The sequence below is a fragment of the Oculina patagonica genome, chromosome 2 (assembly GCF_052425735.1).
Source record: "Oculina patagonica isolate OP01 chromosome 2, crgOcupat, whole genome shotgun sequence".
Taxonomy (NCBI): Eukaryota; Metazoa; Cnidaria; class Anthozoa; order Scleractinia; family Oculinidae; genus Oculina; species Oculina patagonica.
The window spans coordinates 4,874,689-4,897,418 of NC_135759.1; the positions used below are offsets into that span (position 1 = coordinate 4,874,689).

General features: G+C 38.1%; 2 protein-coding genes across 3 annotated transcripts in view; both read right to left on the minus strand.

The window, feature by feature from the left end:
* Window positions 1–22,730, minus strand: part of LOC144642792 (uncharacterized) — a 49,161-nt gene that overhangs the window by 19,142 nt on the left and 7,289 nt on the right. The window lies entirely within an intron of this gene.
* Window positions 14,559–20,312, minus strand: LOC144642820 (uncharacterized). Of its 2 annotated transcripts, none has more exons than XM_078501907.1 (5): window positions 20,203–20,312; window positions 20,083–20,109; window positions 19,090–19,121; window positions 15,555–15,765; window positions 14,559–15,372 (listed from the first exon to the last, which is right to left on the minus strand). In XM_078501907.1, the coding sequence occupies exons 1-5, from the start codon at window positions 20,288–20,290 to the stop codon at window positions 14,741–14,743; spliced, it is 990 nt and encodes a 329-aa protein (XP_078358033.1). In that variant the 5' UTR covers window positions 20,291–20,312; the 3' UTR covers window positions 14,559–14,740. The 2 variants fall into 2 exon arrangements, with proteins under 2 accessions (XP_078358033.1, XP_078358034.1); XM_078501908.1 differs by having other exon boundaries at window positions 14,559–15,365; window positions 15,551–15,765.

The following is a 22,730-nucleotide window of genomic DNA, read 5'->3' on the forward strand; positions in this document are numbered from 1 at the left end:
TAGTAAGTTTTCTTTGATCGGAGTAGATTGTCATGAAAGCTCAGAAAGTCTGCCATTCTCGTCAGGGGCGCAGTGACAGACCCTTTAGAGAGATAATTAATTCGCTAACAGTAAAGCTAGAAAACAGGATAAGCGCGCGCGGGAATACGTTACATTGATCTATTTTCCGTATTGTAACGTACCGTTAACTAAAAGCCAAATCAGGGTAAATCTCTCTAAAACCACGTTTCAAACTGTGGTACCACAGCTGGCCCTACGTGGCTGAGCTAACTGTTTACAATCTATACCGATGATACGTTTACAAAACTTTAAAACTGGCAAAAATCTAATGACCTAAGTTAGGAAAGTTCGTTTGATGTGTTTAACAATTGATGATGAGATTACTTTACTAAAAATTGCCGTAAACTAAATAAGCTTTCGCAGTTATGTTTTAAACATTGTTATTAGGATTTAATTTCGGTAAATTAAATCTCTTAAAAACAAAAAATAATTTACTCACCATCGGAAAAAGCTGAGCGCTTGGCACGGAACAAACTCGCTTGGTCGTTTTTATTTGTTAGCTCGCGACGGTTTGTTGTACACGCGTACTTTAAATTTGAACGCTCGGATCATGCGTGCGCGCGCAATCTGGGCACCAAAAAGAGTGGGTATTAGCATAGCGCGCGGTTAAAATAAGTGAGAAAAAAGTTTTGACGTCTCAGGACAATACCTTGATATTAAAATCCAAGAATTGTACCAAATTCGGCTATGTTACTTGACGACTGGCTATTGGGTTTTACTTGGTAGTAACAGGTTGTCTTTACAAAAAAAAAAAAAAAAAAAAAAAAATTGTTTCTTGTTATATTATCTTGGTTTAAAACTGAATTATTTTATACCTAACAAAATGGCAAAATCCACTGAAAGTTTACGGGCCATGAGCTCTCCTTCCCGGATACATCCAACCGTCTTTACAAAGAAATTGAGTGCCATAGACAAACCATTTCTTTGTGGGTACTAACAAGGTCGTTTTATAGCGGAGCTCGCACGGCGCCGAAGGCGCCGAAGGCGGAGCCCCATTGGTTCATGCGGACAAAGCAGATAAACTGAAACCCGTCAAGCCGAAAAAGTTTGGTAGTCACGTGACCTTCCGTCCGTCCGTCCGTCCGTCCGCCCTGATTAGGACTGGGGACGAGTTTGTCTTCCGGGGAGCCCGCGTTTGTTGGGGGAGGCGAATTCCCACGTAGACTCTGTGACCCCCTTCCGCGGTATGATTTTATTATGTCAGCGGTCAACCAACTAATCAATGACCAACTAGAAGCTGCCCGCAGTCACTCAGCGGTGACATAAATAGAAGTGGTAGATACGTCATGTATAAAAGTCACACAACGAGGCAATGAAACTAAAGTAGACGAGTGAGAAAACTGGGGTTAACCTCGGTGTAAAAACCTGTGAAATTTTCCTTTGTTTTGGAACTATTGAGGTTCTTTGTTGCGTTGAGTGCCCAACTGTACCCGCCTCGCCGACAGGATGTACTCTGTGTGCTCCTGTGTGCAATGCTATTAAAGGGGCAGCTTGAAATAGAACCTAGTTGTCGTACAAAGGCGCTTTCCCGTCTGCATGTCTGTTTTGCACTTCGTTGACAGCGTTTATTTTTAGGTATTTTGTTTGTTTTTATTAGCGAAAGAACCGATCACGCGATCACACGATATTCCCGCCATTTTTGGGCTTAGCAGCCAATCAGATATTAGCTCTCCCTCGTGGATTGGAGCGAGTAGGAGAATGAAAGACTAAGAGAAAAATAATCCCTTATCGGAAACAGTTTGCTTGTACCTTGCACACAAAAGTAGGAAAATAGCGTGTTTTGAACGGGATTAAGCCTTACAGCATTGTAAGTATATCGACGATATGTTAGAAAAAGCTTTTTTTGTCGTTTCAATTTGTATTTTATCCGATTTTGAAGATGTTATAATCGACCCACATGTATACCTTTACTTTCAGTTGACAAGCTAGCGTGTGCAAGTTGGAATTTGTGCCAATAAACTACAATCTTGGACAAAACTGTTGAAACACTTAGCAAATTTCCACTTATTTAGCCAACGGAGTTCAGTTTTGCAACCCCCCTCCCCCCATTTCAATGTTGGTAATACTTTAGTGTTTTTAAAACAAAGCCTGTCGAGCCGCAAACCACAAGAAACAACATTGAGTAGGGGGGAGGGGGATAAGATATTTTAACCCGCTCGCAAGTCGAGTCATTTGCGAAAAATGCGTGAAATGCGCATGTGTCAACTAGTTTTGTCCAAGATTGTGTAAACGGCTTTTTCATGAATTTTGAGGAATTGCGATATTTCGGTGAGCTAAGGACCCATATATAATTAAAACTCTTCGAGTTGCTTTTGTAAAAATAATTTACGTCTCCAAAATATTGGTCACTTAAATTTTACAGGGAAAAAAGAGACTTCTCAGGTCAATGGCGCACGCATGTTCTTTTCTAGGGCGGTCGAAGTTGCTTCTATGAGTAGGGCAAGCGCTTTTGAAGACCATTGGACGTGTTATAGTCATTTAAAAAGTATTTAACCAAAGAATCCAGTTCTAAATTATATAGAGAGGACATTTTGCAATAATAGATCATTTAAAAATAGCCAGGTATCAGGGGTCACGTTACAATATCCCGCGCTAACCCGCAGGATCTTAACACTAAATCCCGCAATTTTCGAAATGTTGTTTCTCCCCTTGAATTTAGAATTCAATAGATGAATTTTTGCGACAGTCGATTAACTTTGAATGCTAAACATAAACGAAGCGAAAAACTACGGTTAACAAAGGTTTTCAACGGTTAACGGGCAAGTCTTTTGTAAAGAATAGAAGATGTCAAGGTATCTTTTATTAATAGCTGTTAACCGGTGTTAACCGTGTGTTAACCGTTCAAATCACTAAAAATTATCTTGTTAATCGTTCAAAATCACAGTGTTTACGCTAATTCAAAGTTGTAGCAGACAACTAAGGGTAACTAGTGCGAATTGAGAGAGAAACGTCCCATTTAGTACATAGAAACAGTCGTTAGCAATAGTCTGTTATTAACTGCCTGTTTGTCACGCCGCGTCCATTTTGTCACGCTTGAGACGTTGTGGCGTGACGCCATTGAGTTTCACGTAATCCCACTCAAAAAACGCCTGTAACTTAATGCATTTTCGTTCTTTTCCTATGGAATTGTACATACGTTACGTTTTGGCTTGTTTTCTGTACTGAACGTTTCGTTTTATGACTTCATTTGTGTGAATTGTACTCAGGTCGTTTGAATGTACACAGTGTATCGACTATTAGCGTTACAAATTGTTCTAATTACCATCAATGACGCGCATAAAAACCAAACTTTGTATTTTATCTGAAGTTTGAAAATGTAGACATTTGATGGAGACTTGAATCAGCCCTTCAATAAAGCCATTTCCTATTCAAATCCTTGAAAAGACTCTGACTGAGTAGAATCAGTGAAAGTTCTGTTGACTCGGTTGGTAACGAGCCTCCGAAAACCCTTGTAATTGATGATTCCATGGATTAATTAAAGCCTGTCGTGGCAACCGAGCAGTTGGTGGTAAAGAACTCGAAGGGTACAAAAAGCTGAAGGCGTTTAATAGCAGAACTTTAAAGCGTTTTCTACTTATTAGCCAAAATATCGTTTACACAATCTTGGACAAAACTGTTGAAACACTTAGCAAATTTCCACTTATTTAGCCAACGGAGTTCAGTTTTGCAACCCCCCTCCCCCCATTTCAATGTTGGTAATACTTTAGTGTTTTTAAAACAAAGCCTGTCGAGCCGCAAACCACAAGAAACAACATTGAGTAGGGGGAGGGGGATAAGATATTTTAACCCGCTCGCAAGTCGAGTCATTTGCGAAAAATGCGTGAAATGCGCATGTGTCAACTAGTTTTGTCCAAGATTGTAGTTCACAACAACCGGTAGATCCCGTGGACCTTATTTTCCTTGTGAATTCAAGTAGTACCCTAACCCGTGGTGCGAAACAATGTCATCCTTCAATTGCTTTAGAATTGCGGCCTTTGCCTTCCGTAGACCTTTCTTTGACGAATGCGTTTCCTGACTTTTGCTCAAACATGGGTTGTACTGCAATTATAATCACATAACAGATTTTTGATAAGACTGAGACAAACTGTTTTAAATATATAAATATTCCAATTTTTTCTGAAGGAAAAACAATGCATGCCTTGGCTTCTTGCTTCCTATTATTTGAATTTTAAAATCACTTAAATACTCTGATGGGTCTGAAGGGTACAATTTTAGGGTCAATTTTCTGGGGTTCTCTCTACATCATAAGATTCCGTCAACAGTGGATTGTTTCTCTTCTTTTGTAAGTGAATTTCGATAACAAAACCAAGATAGTGACGACTGCAATTTCGTTTCGATAAGTACATTTACTATTGCATTTACTAGAGCACTTCATAGAATAAATTAATCATCGTCGGAAAAAATGAAAGAAACCACTCTTAGACAAATTGTCTTTAAAACAAAGACCTTGTATGTTTATTTACCTTTCTTACAATGATTTCGCATTCCTTAGTATCCATTTCGGTAAGAATTTTGATTGCGTAATTATCCGCAAACGCACATGCTGAGCATTGACCTAGCACTTCATTGCTAAATTTAATTGAATGATTGAACTATTACGAAATATTATTTCTCTACGTGGAGGTCAAGTTGCACCTAAAGACCGCTGGTTTACCGCTCATTCACGCCTAGTTAGTTATTACTTAAATGGGAAGACCGCTGACATGATAATATCATACCGCGGAAGGGGGTCACAGAGTCTACGTGGGAATTCGCCTCCCGTTGAAAATGTAGTAGGCAAAGATTTTCAATTTTTAATTTTGCAAAGAAGCTTTCAAAACGACTTCAGTCTCTAGATTCAATACGTTTATTCAGCCGGTCTGAAGTTTCAAACACGAGAAAAACTTATTTTTTCTAATCTCTTGTTGTGTCGATGTTGACAAACGAGAGTAGAGCGAATTGAACTTCGGGGAGAAAAGCGATCCGCGACGTGAATAGTAGCGAACAACAACGACAAAGAGAGCATGAAAGAGCCCAGCAAAAGAGCTGGAAAGAGGCAACGAAGTAGCGAGGAGCATCGCGAGAGAGAAAAACAAAGAGAGTTCAGAAAAAAAAACGAGCGACGTTTTGGAGAATGTGAGTATTAAAAGTTAAGTTATAAAATAATAGGCTTATTCATTTATGGAAAATTTGTCTTGTCAACGTTCTTACTTCGGAGTTTAGAATTTTCAAAGTAAATGATTAATCAGCACCATATGCTAGCATTTTTCAACTGACTAGTAGGCATTCGCTTCTCAAATGTCGAGGATTTTGCCTGGTTACTTTCCCTTAGCTTGCTGAACTGTTTGTAGTTTAGTTAAATCGAGAAACAGGTCTCTTCTCAAATTTGGTGTTTCCGGAAAGAGGTAGATTGATTTGCGTTTCACAATGTAAATAGTTTACTTAGAAATGTTTTTATCGATGAAATGTCACCCAAAGTACATGTATTTGGACTCTAATTCCAGTTTCATTGGTACTGTCTGAGAACTACTTTCGTCTTCATTTTTTCAAGAGCCATTACAATGTAAACATAGGATAGCAAATACACAACAGACAAGTTATTCACTCTACATTACTGAAGCTTATGAAGTAATTCAAGCTGATGTCAAGGGTTAGATTTCCATGGTTAAATACTAAAAGTGGCAGGAGTTGCCCAATGTACAGATATCAAAACAATTAAAATTCATTAGATGATAATTTGTGCTTTTTTGTGTAAAGTATGGCACATACGCAGTGTAAAAACAATTGTAGAGTTTTCTGTTTGTTTTGGAGCCACTGTTTTCCTCTAAGAGAATACCAACAAGAAAGAACAGCATGACCTTTGTAATTTAAAAATGAAACTTATTCAACCCCTTGGGAACTGAGGGATTTTAATTTAGTCTTTAATACATATTCTAAAATGACTTGTGCATCTCATTTTATCTCTAATGTACCTGTTCATTTATGCATGCAACTGACAACATGGACAAACTAACACTGGGTAGTGTCTGTATTTGAAAAATCCAGTCAACCCCATGGGATAGCTTAGGAGAACATTTCATACCTAAGGCATTACCTTCTTGTTTTTTTGTTGTTGTTTTTTTTTGGGGGGGGGGGGTGCTGCCCAAGAAAATTTTACAAATTTTGGCCTTTTCGAGTGCATTTCCCACATTCTGACACCAACATATAAAAACATTTTGAGGGCATTGACATTCAGTTATTTTATCTGAATAAAAAGCAGTGTTTTCAGGAGAAAAAATACATGCACCATATGTGTTTATTTGGTGCGAACAGGTGTAATGTTTTTGCGAGTTAAAAGGGGAGGCGAAAGACGGGGCGTAATAGTATATTAAGGCTATTTTTTATCGTTGCAATTTTTTTTTAACACTCATACATATGCATATTGCACAATAGCCTGTGGCATGGCTTGGATGTACATGTACCATAGCTAGTTTTAAATAAATGTAATGTGTTGTGACTTTTTTAGATATAAAACATAACTTTATTTGTTGACAACAAGCTACTTAAAATAAACTAAATACATTATGCTACTTAGAACAGAAGAAGATAATTACATTTCCTTTATAAGAATAAGTTAACAGTAAAAATTATTGTTGCCTTGCAATTCTGCCTCTATTGAGGAATTTAATTAGTACACAATTTACATGTAAAAGCAAATGTAAATAAACTGTTATCATTGCTCAAGAAAAGAGGGGGCAGGGGAGGGGTTTGAGGGCAAAAACCTAACAAGATCTGCTACCTGACCCGACAAATTACTGGAATTAATACTTGTAATGATTTTGTGGGAGAAGTGCAAATTGACCTGTTTATCTTGTTGTGGTACTAGGCAAATGTAGAAAGAAAACCTGAATTCAGCTGAAATTTCTCATAAAAGCAAAGACTTACTAAACTTTTAGAGCTGCTAAGGCTAGAAAAGACAGCTGGGCTTGTTGATGTGCCCGCAAAGTGTCTCTTAGCTACATCCCTGATAAAAGTTTTGGGGAGAATATGCAAGCCTTTATGAAGTTAATCAGACAGTGCTTTCAGCAGCACCTGTCAGAGAGTAACATAAGAGTCTTAAGATACCTCATTTTGAAGGGAACTCATGAATTTTAGCCAGTGGCTCACCAAAACACTCACCAAAGCCCTGACATGTGCCGGGTCTTATAAAAAGCACTAATAATGTTTTCAGTAGGTTGAAAGCAGTTGTGCTGATATACTCACTGTGAAAGGATTTTTTTTTTTGGTTCTGAACATATCCCTCAACACAGTCCCTGGCCCAGCCAAAAATTGGAAAAATATTTCCCTATACATTGTATCTGTAGATCAGTGTTTTGAATAACTTTGGAATTATAAATATTAATGCCAATGATAATCAACAAAATTTTATCTGTCTTTTTTGCCTTTTTCAGGGTTAACACAAGTACCAGATAGCTGCAGGGACAGGGAGAGATAAATGAACAATCAGATTATTATATTATCTCTTAATTGCATGTACAACTAATACTTAATGTACTTAAATATGGACAGGTGTAATTTTAAAGTTAATGAAAAAAAGCCAGTTGTGGTACAATCATGTATATTTCTTAAAGGATTTCTGATAGCACAACATAAAAATTATCCTTAATTCTCAGTGCTCACACTGTGAAGAACAGTAATAAATGAGAAACACAGTTCATTAATCTCAAAATTCAGTAACATTGTATGTTGCAATACAATAATTAACTGATGAAATATTTATTTTTCCTAGGCAAATTTTGACTTTACCAAAACCAAACTATACACAGCTATAGATTGTATTATGTGTAAATAAGTGAAAGGAGAAAGGAACAATACTCATTTAATTAGGGAAGAAGGTGCTATGGTTTTGGGGGACCCTACATGTACATGTATTTGTCAGAATATACAGAATGTCACTATTTTGGCTTGCAGCTAGCTTTTAGTCTGGTGTGCTAGCAGAAAGCTGTTATTTTTGGTATTGGGCAATAATTAACAATTATTCACCGTAGTGGAGATGAATATTGTTGGATATTTACCGAGCCGCGAAGCGGTAAATATCCACCACATTCACCAACGCTGAAGTAAATAATTGTTTTAATATGTACCACACAAGTTGAATAACAAGCAAACAAAGCGATGCACGAAGGCAGTTTGTTTTTCTTAGCTGTAATGAGGTCAAAAGTACTTTGCAAATCACCTCCGAGTTAACCAATCAGCGTGCACGAAAAGCACTACATTGTATTCACTTGTGTTGTATAATTATAATAACTTTTGTCACCGTTCTATGACAAAGGGTGCCCATTTGGGGGGGGGGGGGTGGGAAGGGGAGGGAAGGTGCATGTAAAACTTTCCAGTTGTATGCTATGTGTACAGCTGGAACATACCAGCCAGAACTAGAACAACATTTTCTTTGTTTTATCTCCTCTTTGAGAGTTTAACCTTGGACATACATGTACATGGAGGGGGGGGGGGGAGTGGATGCCACCCCCCTCCAAACTTTTTTTAAAAAAATTTTGAATTTAATTTTCGATTAAACGCGCAGGCAAGGCAACGCGCAGGCAAGGCCAGCGCTTATATGAGGGTGTCGTTTATTTCAAATTCAATTTTATTCTTGCTAACAATAGTATGGTAACTGAACATTTGAATTTTAAAAACAGAAAAATGTTTTTAGTGCTCATCTGAAAAGGCTTTAATCAAGGAAAATATTTCTTTTGAGCCTTGGTTCAAACTTGATTACTATTGCATTTGCTTTTTGACTCTATTATTGGAATAAACGCCACATCATGATGCAGCGTGTATTTAAGGGCAGCGTCCATTAATATTTGTGCCCTTATCTGCAGCGATTATTCGAGGGAGGCGTTTAATCGAATAAATACGGTACTCTACAATGCTGAATTTTTCAGTAGTTGTTCATTCATACCTTGCAAAAATTTTCATGTGTTAAATCATATATTCATGATATTTGATGTTGCCATGGCAATGCCATAATTATAATGAGGTCTGGCGAAAAATCGTCATGTTTAACATTTTTCTTTTTATTTTGTTTTTAAACAAAATGGTACGATTTGATTTGTTTTGCATTCCATAAGCATTCTAGCTTGATTTTGCATCAAGATGACAGCTATATTGACGTCACAGCCAACAAAAATTATGTCATCTTGTGGAGTACGCTACGGGCTTTCTACTCAGTGCACAAGTACATGTATTTCACTGCACCTTAATAGGATGAAAACTCTGGGGAGGGTCTCCAAGCCCCCCCCCCCCCAACCCCTTATACGATGGCGGGAGTACAGATGATGGTGATGGTCTTGTACAGTTGGATCCCAATAACTCGAACCTTAAGGGAAATCGAAAATGGTTCGAAATATCAGAGGTTTGAGTTAGCGAGGGTAAAATTATTTTAAAAAATTGACCTTAAGGGGAATTCGAAAAGGTTCCAGTTAGTGAGAGGTTAAAGTTTTTGTGAGTTCGAGTTGTCGAGATTCAACTGTACATCCGAGGGTTAAGAAAAGTTACTGCTAATTGATAATCCTTTTTAATTGATCAATTATTTTTCCTCTTATTTGGTGCTGTTGTTCATGGTGAACAATGATGCATATAATATATAAAGATAATAACATGAATAAAAAAATCGGTCTAAAAAAGTATAAAGGGCAAATAACCGGGGAGCTCCGCTTTTAGGCTTGCCTAAATCTATATATTAGACGTATTCGCCTATCTCGAAACGAAAAGAGGTCTAGCACAACTGACCCACGGAGGACTGGATCTTGAGTTGGACATGGTCCGCCATATAGTGGGATCGAGATCCGGCATATGGTTAAAGCAAATTGTTATTTTGATTTTCCTAAGCGAAGGAATAGTTCCAACGCTGTGGTATGCCATTTATGATATTAAAATCAAAAAGTTTCGGAACTCTATAGGTTTTAATATTTCGGCTTTTACTGTTCATGTAAGTAACGGATATGAAGACTGCAGAAACAACGATTCGAATGAACTGCCGAGTGAACAGCCAAACATGTGCGTAAGCACCTGAAAGGTCTGAACAAACTGACTGAGCAGACGAAGGTCGAAAGTGCAGAAAACCATCCATAAGACTGACTGACTAGAGAGTTTACAGACTAGATGGTAAAGAAAAGTCCTAATAGTTATGCTTGTGTAAGCAACAGACTCAATGACTGGCTATGGTGGTTTACTTAGTAGTGATCTGTTATCTTTATTTAAATTTATCGCTTAGATAAATTACTATTTTAGTTTAATTAAGGAATTTATAATAGTGAGCTCACTAGTAAGTTTTCTTTGATCGGAGTAGATTGTCATGAAAGCTCAGAAAGTCTGTCATTCTCGTCAGGGGCGCAGTGACAGACCCTTTAGAGAGATAATTAATTCGCTAACAGTAAAGCTAGAAAACAGGATAAGCGCGCGCGGGAATACGTTACATTGATCTATTTTCCGTATTGTAACGTACCGTTAACTAAAAGCCAAATCAGGGTAAATCTCTCTAACACCACGTTTCAAACTGTGGTCTAGAATATATTATTCAGGCCACATACAACAAATTTATAAATGCCTGACTGTTTTCCGTCTAAGTCACGGCAAACAAAATGGAACAAGCTAAAAACCTTGTTTAACCATGAACCAACGTAAAAAAAAAATGTTAAAACAAGTTCTAAGCCATATGAAACGAAATAAGTGCGGCCTAACAACAGAATACGTTCTTAAGAACAATGACGTTAACAACTCAACTACTACAATGTGATAAAAAAAGCTGGCAAGGTCATAGGCAATGAACTATTTTGTCAAAACTTGCCAAACTTTTTCGATTAATGGGCGTGGTTGTGGAAGGCGACCCGAATAGATCATTGGTACCAAATCATTAAATAAAACGCAATGCATAGCTTTGGTTCAATCGTAATTATATGATCGGATGTATACTCGAATTCACAAAAATGTTTAAAAGATTGAGCTTTGACGAACACATAAATGTTCGATTTCCAAATGCAATTTACAATTCTGAGCAATTTAAAAGCACATGATCTCTTACCCAGCGAAATTCACGGCGCGTTAGCTTCGATGAAGATGTTTTTGCCAGAACCTGACTGTTTTTTAGAGCTTTCAACATTACACTGACCTTCGTTCACAGAGCTGAGTTTTCCAGACAACATCAGAAGTGTCAGCAGAAGAGCGACAAGAGAAATTAAACACACAACGATGACTAGCGCCAATAGGCTGCGATTTGATCCTTGAGCAAGGTTTGCTTTCCCAGAGTTGAATGGCTTGTCTTCTGTATGATTCCTGATTTGTTTCTGCAGTTGCAAGGATTCCACCGAAGTCGTTTTGTGTATGTCATCTTCAAAGACGGGGTTTATAAAATGTCGCTTAGGCGATACATGCATCTCTCTGTTGAGTTGATTCTTTCGAGAATAGAGCCTCTTTACGTGACTAAGTTTGAACAAAAGATGAGATAATTTCGTACACAAGCTATTTATTAAAGAAAACGAAAAACGACAAATGGTGAAAGAAACTGAAAGGAATGATAAACTATAAATAACTATAAAAAACTATCTACAAAGCAAGAAATGAAATTCGAAACTGGTAAAACAAGCGTTCAGTGTAAGGTTATAAAATCGAACTCAGGGAATGAGCTAATTATAAAAGCTAGTGCCTGCGGTGATAAACGTTGTAGAACCGTTTATCAAGAAGAGCAAAACATGGCAAAGAATAGAAAGCTAAACCATGTTCTGAGCCAAACGAAATAAATGCATGACAAATAGGGGAGCAGGGGTGGCACAATGGTGAGAGCACTCGCCTCCCACCGTTGTGACCTGGGTTCAAATCTTGGTTCTCGACCTTGCCCGAGGGTTTTTATCCGTATTCTCCGGTTTTCCTCTCTCTACAAAAACCAACGCTCCAGATTCCAATTCCATTGCTTCTGAGGGCTCTTCCGTGTTCGTGGGTAAACAAATTACATTTACAAGGAAAAACTAATTTGAACACAAACAAGGCAGTTATGTAAACAAATAACATATAACGTGCTAAAGCACAGTATTGTTAACAATGTTCTTCTTGGTTTTCACGTGACGTCATCAAAATTATAAAATCCAGAATCGCAAGACCCCTGAGTTTTTATCCTTCACTGGCTATTAGACGTTGTCAATACATATCTTGTTAGAGGTTTTTAGCTCGATAGCATTCGCCGTCTTTTAAGATAGAACATTTTGAATTTCGGAGTTTCACGTTACACGAGATCAAAGATGGCCGCCAGAAGGCTGTCACGTTTTCTTAACAAAAAAATGCCTCATCCTGCGATTTTTAACAATCTGAACAGGTGAGGTTTTGCGAGAAGTGTTTACGTGAATGTTTACTTGTTCATGAGGGTGATCTGCGCGCTTTTTGTAGCAGAATTTAATGCGAGATGTTTTCATCGATTTCCGGCCGCCAAGTTGGAGCCCAAGCAGATGGGCTCCAACATGGCGTTTCCATACTGTGCTCTCTTAGTTTGAGTGAAACATTTTGACGGATAACTCGAGTACGGAATAACGTGCAGACCTGAGACTTGGACAAGTAGTTTATATAGTAGTTTTCTACAGCCTGTAATATTCTTGATTTTTTTAGGGCCTGTCTACAAGCAGGTAGGGTAACCCTAGTGCTAGGGTTACCCTAGCAAGAGGGTTAGAAGATAGCCCGGGTTTACAAGCAAAACTTCGCAGGTAGGGTAACCCTACTACCCGGGTCAACTTACACCGGTTACGCTTCAGTTAACCTTGTAAATATAGCATGTAACGGGTAATAATCTTAGCGCCAAAACCGATTTTCGTTTTAGTTACGCAATTTATCAGTGTGGGTTCCAGTAAAATGATAATGCAATTGCCAAGCTCATTAACGTCCCAATCACAATTTTTTTATAGTTGGAACGCGTTTGACGGAAAAACTATAAATAATTATGTTATGAAATGACCTCACATATGCAGCGCCAAACATTTTACCACAAACTTTGTCGTAAGAAGCTGTTATTCGAAAATAATTCCGTTCCAGTGCAAAAATACGACAAATTGTGAGTGAACACGATGTTTCTTGGTCACAATTCGCTGTTTTTGTCGGTATTTTTAAACATATTTAGCTTCTTGGAGCCAAAATAAAGTTGTCCCGGGTAGGCGAGTTATCCCTAGCAGAGCGTTTACAAGGCGCTAGGGTTACCCTGGCGCTAGGGTAAGCCTAGCTGCCTTGTAAACACGTCGATGAAAAAAAGAAGAAATGTGGGAGCGCTAGGGTAACCCTCCTGCTAGGGTAACCCTAGTGCTGCTTGTAAACAGGCCCTTAATAAATAGTTTTGGATTTATTTTTTCGCGGCGTGACAGTGGCGTGGCAGTGAAAACCACCAGTTGAAAAACGTTGACAAGGCTGGGTCGTAAAAAAATGGATCCCCATTGCTGTGACACGCTTATCATATTACAGGCGTGTCATGACACGCCTGCAACAGCGTGTCATGACAAGCCTGCAACAGCGTGTCATGACACGCCTGCAACAGCGTGTCATGACACGTCTTTCATGTAACACACTTCTCATGACACTCCTGCCCTATAACACGCGTGCCATGACACACTTGTCTTATAACACGCAGAGGATAACAACAAGTGTACATCAGTGTACTTTGCATGACCATAATGCAGACAGTTCTGCAAAAGCAATAAAATTTAAAAAAGCAAAACAAAGATATATAAAAAACTGAGGACTTGTGCGATCACGACGACTCAACTGAGATCAGTCTCAAACGTATAAATTGCCTGTAATGAGCGGGTTTCGCTCAACAAAGACAATTTTACACTGGATTCTTCTTCTAATTTCTGTCATTTCTCTTGAACGAGCTGAGAAAATTTAGATTTTTGTTTCTCGGTAGGTTAATAGCCATGTATTTCTGCCGCTATTCATGAAGCTAAAAGAAATGTTATAAGTTGGAAACGTTACGATTCAAAATTAAACGGCCGGCGTTTGAATCCTTTTTGCAAGCAGGGCGCTATAAAAACGGCACGGACAGTTAAATGGCTTTCAGTATTGATTTGCCGGCCTCGTTTTTGTCTTGTTTCTGATTGATCCACAGCCGCGGGCTAAAATATATTTGAGCCCGCTGAATGCTCCATTTTAGCCCGCAAAGTTGGTCACAATGCCTGATGAGGGGCGATTTTGAAATCATAAATCGGCAAGCGCTCTCAAAAACCAATGTTATCCAGTTCACGTAATTAACGTTTTACATCTATTTAAAAAAAAAATACAGCTCCATAAACAAGGTGTGGGGGATTGATAGAAGTTGGGTGCTATTGTCTTGAGATATGAGATCTAGAGTATTTATAATAACTGTTTGATGGAAAAGTGAAACGAATAGTAATAAGTGAAAAAGAATGGAACAGATTGCAGCACTTCGAAAAAGTGGAAAAAGGATAACCATAAGTGATTAAGTAAAATTAGGAAAACGTTATTTTTCTCTGTAAGAATATCACAGACTAGAATTGTTAAAAAGCCATTTATTTCGTGACCAGTTACACAGTTTTTAAAAGCATTTTTACCAGCTCATGTTGCGATACAAAAGCGACTTAATAGTTTTCTCTATCGTTACACATTTTACTTAAGACCCCTTCACCTCATTTTAACTTGTCAGTGCCATGGCTCAGTTTTCAGATAAAGTTTGTTTCTATCGCACCATCACCCAGATTGGTTTGTTCAGATAACAGTAGCCCGCGATACACTTGGTGCCACGCGCCCTGCTGTCGTCGGAAGTGACGTAGTTGTTTGAGCCGTCAGCATTATCCCACATGTCAAGCCACTTGTCTGTGCCAGTGTGCCATTCAGAAATCCCATTGGCTGACCGAAAGAACAACCGAGATATTGTGGCAAAACTCACGGCAGGACTTCTCTGGTTATTATCTGCTGGGCTGTACTTGTAAAACCCGTACAAGTTTAATTCCTTAAGCTTGGTCGCAGATGTCCCCATTAGGAATTTTTCGAAATCGGTTTTGGTGTTTTGTGGTGCACCTGCCTTCCTGTTGTAAATAACCCGGATGTTGTTGACGTCAGCAAACCGGAACATGACTTCTTCCCAGTCCCCCATGTCAGGGTGGATATGACTTGCGGCATCTGCGTTCTTAGTTTTGGCGGCCATTGTTGAGAAACTAGTTTTAATGAAAAGGAAGTTTGGGGAGACCTTTGTGGCAACTAGGGTCCAGCCTCCACGCTCAGTTTCCATGTCGCAAAAAGCCTGGAACGAGTCACCTGTTGAGCCACCGTTTGGATCGATCCAGTAAAGTCCGCTACCATGACTCTGTCCTGAAGAAAAATAAATTTGGATAAAAAGAAATATTAGTTAATATTGGGAGTTTTTTGCTTATTCCATTTCGATGACTCTTTGCAGAAACTTGCAAACGAAAATGAATAAATAAAATTCATTAGGAACTGACCATTTTGGTGTGCATGTGTGTTAGTATCTTGTTGCTGCATTTGAAACTCACCCGAATTTAAAATATCCTGGCAGTGAAGACCTGGGCTATTGGCCACGTGACCTTTCTTTGCAGTGACTAATGGCAACCAGGCGCTTCCATCACAGAGTTGCAAGGTTTTCTGGGAATTACTGTAACGAACGGTACCAGCAGTCTGCTGTGTGCAGTTGTCAGCGGTATCAGTAAACTTGATCGCACCGTGTGAGTTTTGTGACGATGAACACTGGAATATAAAAACAAACAAAGAAGTAAGCAAACGAATAAAATAATAATAATATAATAAGATTTGCCTTAGCTTAAGGTCGCGGGGATACCAACAGCATGAATAAATTCACGAAGCGAAATTTTGTTTGACCTGCATCTTTAAAACGCTTATTTCTCGGCTGTTATGTGTGCGATTAAGCTCAATTTTTACAGAGACATTAAGAAATGATGAAAGATTATGTATGCCATCTTTTATTTGGTAGATTGCACTTAACGGCGATGTTATAGCCTCGTTAGTGCCAAATTGGGAAGAATATGATTTTGTGGCAGAGTTTGCTGAACGAGTAGGAGACAGCACACTGTGATCTTGTAAAAAACTAATCAGTCAATATCTCTAGAGTGTCATAACAGAAGCGAATTTTTTATTTTAAAATTTGCCAGCAAGTTATGGCGATTTAAATGCGCAAATTTTAATTTAATACCTTCTACCTTTTTCTAAAAGCGCTCTTTTAAAATTCCGCTTCTGTTATGACACACTACAGTATTCATAGTTTACCTATCTGCAGAGGCAAGTCATGAAGTTCTGTATCCGCGCTATATTCTCTGCCACAAAATTGTCGGAAAAGTCCAAACTTTGAGATTTCCGAAGGTGTCCTGACCAAAATACGATCAGTTTCCAAAGGAGGGATGTAATTATGGTAATTATATTCCACGCTTTTATGGTGAGAAGAATGTGTTTTTAAAAAGGTCACAATTATTTATGCTGAATATTGTGGTCATTACTCTGAGTTTCAGAAATATTCAAATTTGAATGAAAATAAGCTCATAGTCTTCCTACAATCTATATAAACGTATAAAGCTAAGTGTTGTTTTAAATTGGTTAAAATATCAAAGGAACAGGGATTTTTTTTTTCAAATCAAGCGCACGCACCCATATTTTTATCCAATCATGAATATCTCGTAAAAATGGCAATGTCAGTCGTTGCACTTCGTGCATGCGCTTTAAATAGATGCATAGTGATTTGTCTGTGTGCCTCGCGACCTTAAAATTAAATTTTGATACGATTAATTCAATTAACTGGACCTCGTGTTGGTACAATTTAGAAGAAGTCGTGCTTGTACTTCATATCAGCCTCGCGTATTTAGAAATTACCGATTACTCTACTCCGCCTAGTACAGTTATCCCTATTGGTAAAGATATGTTAATTTAGGCAATGACAACAAACTCAACTCCCTTTTGTATGCAGTCGACTTAATATTTTATTACGATCAAAACTAGGATTGCAAAATTGTCTTAACAAGTTATCTTTATATTGCAACTCCTGGATGCTAAGAACACCAAAATAATGATTTTTCAACGACGTAAAAAACGATCTGATTATGCTTTTCACGAAGGCAGTGAAAAAATAGACAATGTTCAAGACTATACCTATTTAGGGACTCGCATCTCATCTTCAGGAAATTTTACACTCTCACTTGAACATCTACGACAAAAAGCTCTTCATGCTTTCTTTAGTCTAAGACGGCACACGGATTTCAATGGCCTAAAATCTTCAATAGCATGCAAAATTTTCGACTCAAAGATCTTACCATTCTTAAAGCCCGGGCCAAACGAGGATGAGAGTTGATGAGAGTTGACTCTCATGAGAGTTTTCGTTAACTCTCGTCGACTATCATCAACTCGGGCCAAACGAGAACGAGAGTCCATCAAACTCTCATAGACTCTCATGAAAAATTTGATCACGTTCAAAGTCGATAACAGCGCATGAGAGTCGATGAGAGTGCATGAGAGTTCCATGCCAAACGAGAGCGAGAGTTTGAACTCTCATCAACTCTCATCCTCGTTTGGCCCGGGCTTAACCTTCAACAGTGAAGTTTGGGGTGCCGACTTTAAGTCGTGGGACCTTTCCCCAATTGAGAAAACTCACTGACAGTTTTGTAAACGATACTTTAAAATACATAACAAGGCATCCAATATTTCATGCAGAGCTGAACTTGGTAAATTCCCTCTGATCATTGATATAAATAAATTACCTACACCAAAAGGATGAAAACTCTATAGTCAAACAAGCCTTAAAAATATCGATTGATCTTTATGATGACGGAAAAATAGGTTTTACTCTAGAATCATGAAAATAAATGAATACTATAATTTTTATGACTTTAACTATAGTTCATTAAATGATTGTAAAATTAAACAATATATTAATATCATGAAACAGAAGTATATTTCACATTGGAATCAGACCCTACAAAACTCGCAAAAACTTAGTTTTTATAACACTATTAAAAATAAATATAGCCCTTCTACCTACTTAGATTTAACAAGAAGGAACCCTTTAAGGAAAACATTAGTAAAACTGTCACAAACTTAGGATCGAAACAGGTAGATACGACAATATACCTCGCAATGAAAGACTATGCAACTTCTGCAATTGCAACAAAATTGAAGATGAAACTCACTTTTTGTTAGATTGACCAGCTTATTCTCAGGTACGAGACATATTCTTCTCTAAAATAGAATCCACTAGTTATCCGCTAGTTGTGCGTCAGTTGACATCAATGCATAAGCGAAGCATTTTTAGATAAGATTTGACCAGCATTTTGTGCAGCGAGTTGCACGGTCAGGATTGTCATGAAACTTCCTGATGCAAAACTAGAGAGCTCTGAGGCTTATTTGCTAACGTTTGGGAGAAATCTGTCGTCGCCTTTTAAAGTTATAGACATCTCTGGTAAAAAATATATTTTGAAAATATGTTTAAATCTTAAAAGATTTTATTCCGACTGACAAACGAATGCCATTTTCCGTAACTTCGAACATTTTTTAATCTTTCCTTCCAAAAAGCGCGATTCAAAAATGCAACCATCACGTAAATAAATAGGTTCGGGCCACCTTAAGCTAATTTCATTTATTTCGGCATGCTTTGAATTGAGAGACAATCTCGTTACAATGATCACCACTTCGAATAGTAAAATGAAAAATTATTGTTAGCAATTCTTTCATTTTGTTTTTGTAATGTTATTTTCTACTTTACTAGATATCTTAGTTAATGAAATAATACGTAATTTAATTTAAGTAACTTTTGCAATACTACCAAATTCCTATGTAGTCATGCAAATAAAGTTTGTTGTTGTTGTTGGGCAATCAATTTGTTACTCGACGAAGCACCATAAATGTTTCAAGGCTTTCGATCGATTAGCGCAAGAAATGCGATGGCAAACAAGGGGAGAGAGTTTCAATCTACTGCTTAGGACGGTTTAGCACGCAAGACATTCTAGTTTGATTTCCTACAAAGTTACAAATATAAATCACGTGGAAAAAAATCGCCGATTTTACACCAACCTGACCATCTCTCCCGTCGCGTCCATCTTTTCCTTAAATCAAGAGAAAACAAAATTAAATTTGTAAAACTATATGTTTTAGTGTTATCATCGCGGGGTTAAAGCGTCTCTAATTTTACTGCGCTCCTGAATACAGGATTGTTAAAGTTCAAGTGTTAATCAAGCCTTGATCTTCCAGAATTGCTTAGGGAGGTATTTAGGATTTGAATTCCCCCGCGGGCTTTGTAAGGTAACTCATGTTTTTCATGAGTTAAGTTGCCTACCACTAATATTAGAACAGTTTAGTCCAAAAATCTGCAAAACCCCCATGACATAGCCCCTGGGGGAATTCAAATCCTAAATACCCGGGCTCCCTAAGCAACTCTGGAAGATTAAGGCTTGATTAACACTTGAACTTTAAAGGAGTCACGTCACGGGGATTTCGCAGATTTTTGGTATAAACTGTTCTGAAATAAGTGGTAGGCAACTTAACCCATAAAAACATTATTTTTGAACCTCTAAAGGAAGATATAACCTTAATTGGCGGAGAGAAATCAAATCGCGGATACAAATATCGTGTTTTTTTTTGAAGACGTGCGGAAATTAACAATTTAAAAGTTTAGCCACAATTTTTCAAGTTGTAATTCATTTCCATCCTAGCCATCCGCATCCAAAGACGCTTGTTAACAGTTTCATTACTCTAATATGGCAATCGTTAATAAAAATGGACCATTATTTTTAGGTTTCCTACAACTCAAATATATATTTTGGCTGTTCAAATACTATCTATAAAAATCCGCGACAAAGCTCCTTTTAGACAGGCTCGATATTTGGCGAACAAGGCTTAGAACAGCTTAGAAAGAAGACTGAGCCTAGAATCTTAAAACGACTATCCCCAAAAATCCTACTACAATTTAAGTGTTAAATGACATGCACTCGAACTGTGCAACTGTGGTCGGTTCGATAATTTGAGCGGGAAACGAGTGAGAAACTTTTTTAAAATAACTATTCTTACCATTTTGACCGTCCCTGCCGTCTCTTCCTAAAATGAAGAAGGAAAAATTACTGTAAGTCTGGAAACAGCGTGAAATTCATGATGGGATCAAAAAAGCATAATTTTCTAAAGTATTCTCACCGTTTCGACCATTGCAACACTGGTTCTGAGCGTTTGCAAAAGAATCCAGGATGAAAAACAAGCTCAAGGCAAAAAACAAGCGAAACATTTTAACTCCCTCTGCTCTACGAGGCTTTCGCTACAATGGTTTAAACAAGGTGTTGTGTGTCTTTTATTTTAGCTGAAACGGGAAAAAAAAACACCGCGACCAAGGAGACCAGTTGTTAAGCGACCATTTGTTATGAAAATCTAATGGTTTGTCGGCATTGACAAGAACTCAATACTCTATACTTAGTACTTTATACGTATACGGAAAAAAATTGTGAGACCAAGGAGACGGGTTGTTATGTTAAATTAACTGCCAAAACACTTAAACGTCACATTTCACTCTATAATCAAACAGGAAAAAAACCCGGTGAGACCAAGGAGACGGGTTGTTATGTTAAATTAACTGCCAAAACCCTTAAACGTCACATTTCACTCTATAATCAAACAGGAAAAAACCCAGTGAGACCAAGGAGACGGGTTGTTATGTTAAATTAACTGCCAAAACCCTTAAACGTCACATTTCACTCTATAATCAAACAGGAAAAAAACCCGGTGAGACCAAGGAGACGGGTTGTTATGTTAAATTAACTGCCAAAACACTTAAACGTCACATTTCACTCTATAATCAAACAGGAAAAAACCCAGTGAGACCAAGGAGACGGGTTGTTATGTTAAATTAACTGCCAAAACACTTAAACGTCACATTTCACTCTATAATCAAACAGGAAAAAACCCAGTGAGACCAAGGAGACGGGTTGTTATGTTAAATTAACTGCCAAAACCCTTAAACGTCACATTTCACTCTATAATCAAACAGGAAAAAAAACCCGGTGAGACCAAGGAGACGGGTTGTTATGTTAAATTAACTGCCAAAACACTTAAACGTCACATTTCACTCTATAATCAAACAGGAAAAAACCCAGTGAGACCAAGGAGACGGGTTGTTATGTTAAATTAACTGCCAAAACACTTAAACGTCACATTTCACTCTATAATCAAACAGGAAAAAACCCAGTGAGACCAAGGAGACGGGTTGTTATGTTAAATTAACTGCCAAAACCCTAACCTGCGATCAGGCGTTATTTTTCTCGCGGCGGAGGGGTCAACGGAAAAATGAACGCCTGATACAATTACTTGTCGAGTCGTCTGTAAAAAGTCCAGAATCTGGACTTTTTTCTGATTGGTCAGAAAACAAAAGGCAACATTAGAACTCTATCCTGATTGGCTAATTGAGTTCAAGTCTAATTTCCGGTCCAAAAATATCGCGCGTAGATGTTTGTTATCATGGCGGGGTGTTGAGCGGAATGAAGTAGAAAGCGAGTTCTTCTAGCTTTTAGAAAATCTCTCAAGAGTTTTGTTCACAAAACATTTAAAGACGAACAGAGGGAGTGTATTCGACGAATAGTTTGTGAAAGAAAAGATGTTTTGGCGGTGCTTCCGACCGGACGGGATTCGGCAAGAGCGTGATCTATCACCAATGGTGTCGAAGAGCATTACATCACACCACCAAAGACGCCAGACGATCGTGCCAGTGACGAAAACTACGACCTTGAAATTTCTGACCTGAGCCTTACACAAAATCAGCCTTTGCAGAAAACAAATTCTAAAAACCATCCGATCATCTCATTCAAAAAGGGAAATTCAAACACATGTTTGTGAGAGTAAAAATATAATTTGAAGGCGCTAATCACGCTTATCTGATGGCATCGCCGACATTCTCGACGACGTTGACAGATATTTTAATTAGGGGGCGGCAGACGACTTGACAAGTAATTGTATCAGGCTTTCCTTTTTTTCTCCTTCCCTCCGCCGCGAAAAAAAGAAAGCCTGATCGCAGGTTACCAAAACCCTTAAACGTTACATTTCACACTATGTTCAAACAGGAGAAAAAACCGGTGAGACCAAGGAGACGGGTTGTTATGTTAAATTAATTGCCAAAACACTTAAACGTTTCATTTCACTCTACAATCAAACAGGAAAAAAAAACAGTGCGATCAAGGAGACGGGTTTGTTATGTTTAATTAATTGCCAAAACACTTAAACGTTTCATTTTACTCTACAATCAAACAGGAAAAAAACCCGGTGTGACCAAGGAGACTATTTGCTGAGCGCTTGTAAAAGATCCCAGGATTTAAACAAAATTAACTAAAGACAGAATAAAAAAAACGACTGACATGCACATTTTAATTTTCCCCTTGTTTACCAAGCCAGGTCCACGGCCAGACTTTTCTGATAACCCGCAAGGCACCTGCGAAGCGCAGAAGGCGCAGGCCACCAGGGGGTCAAATTTTGAAATCTAGAGGCCCGGAAATGCCTTTTTTAGGCAAAAACAGGAAAAGAAATACTTCTTTAATATTTGCTTTTATTAACGATAAATTCGAGATTTTGTCGCCTAGTACTAGCTACGGCCCTGCAAATTAAGCGTTCGCTACTGAGAGGGAAATTAGTATTTTACAATGGTGCAACCAAGGAGACCGATTGGGGCTATTTAATAAGTGACA

Coding starts and splice junctions, on each gene's coding strand:
- LOC144642820 (XM_078501907.1), bottom strand. CDS start 20,290: ATGTTTCGCTTGTTTTTTGCCTTGAGCTTGTTTTTCATCCTGGATTCT. Junction 20,110..20,202: donor GTGTTGCAATGGTCGAAACG/GTGAGAATACTT, acceptor TCTTCATTTTAG/GAAGAGACGGCAGGGACGGT. Junction 15,373..15,554: donor CCAGGATATTTTAAATTCGG/GTGAGTTTCAAA, acceptor ATTTTTCTTCAG/GACAGAGTCATGGTAGCGGA.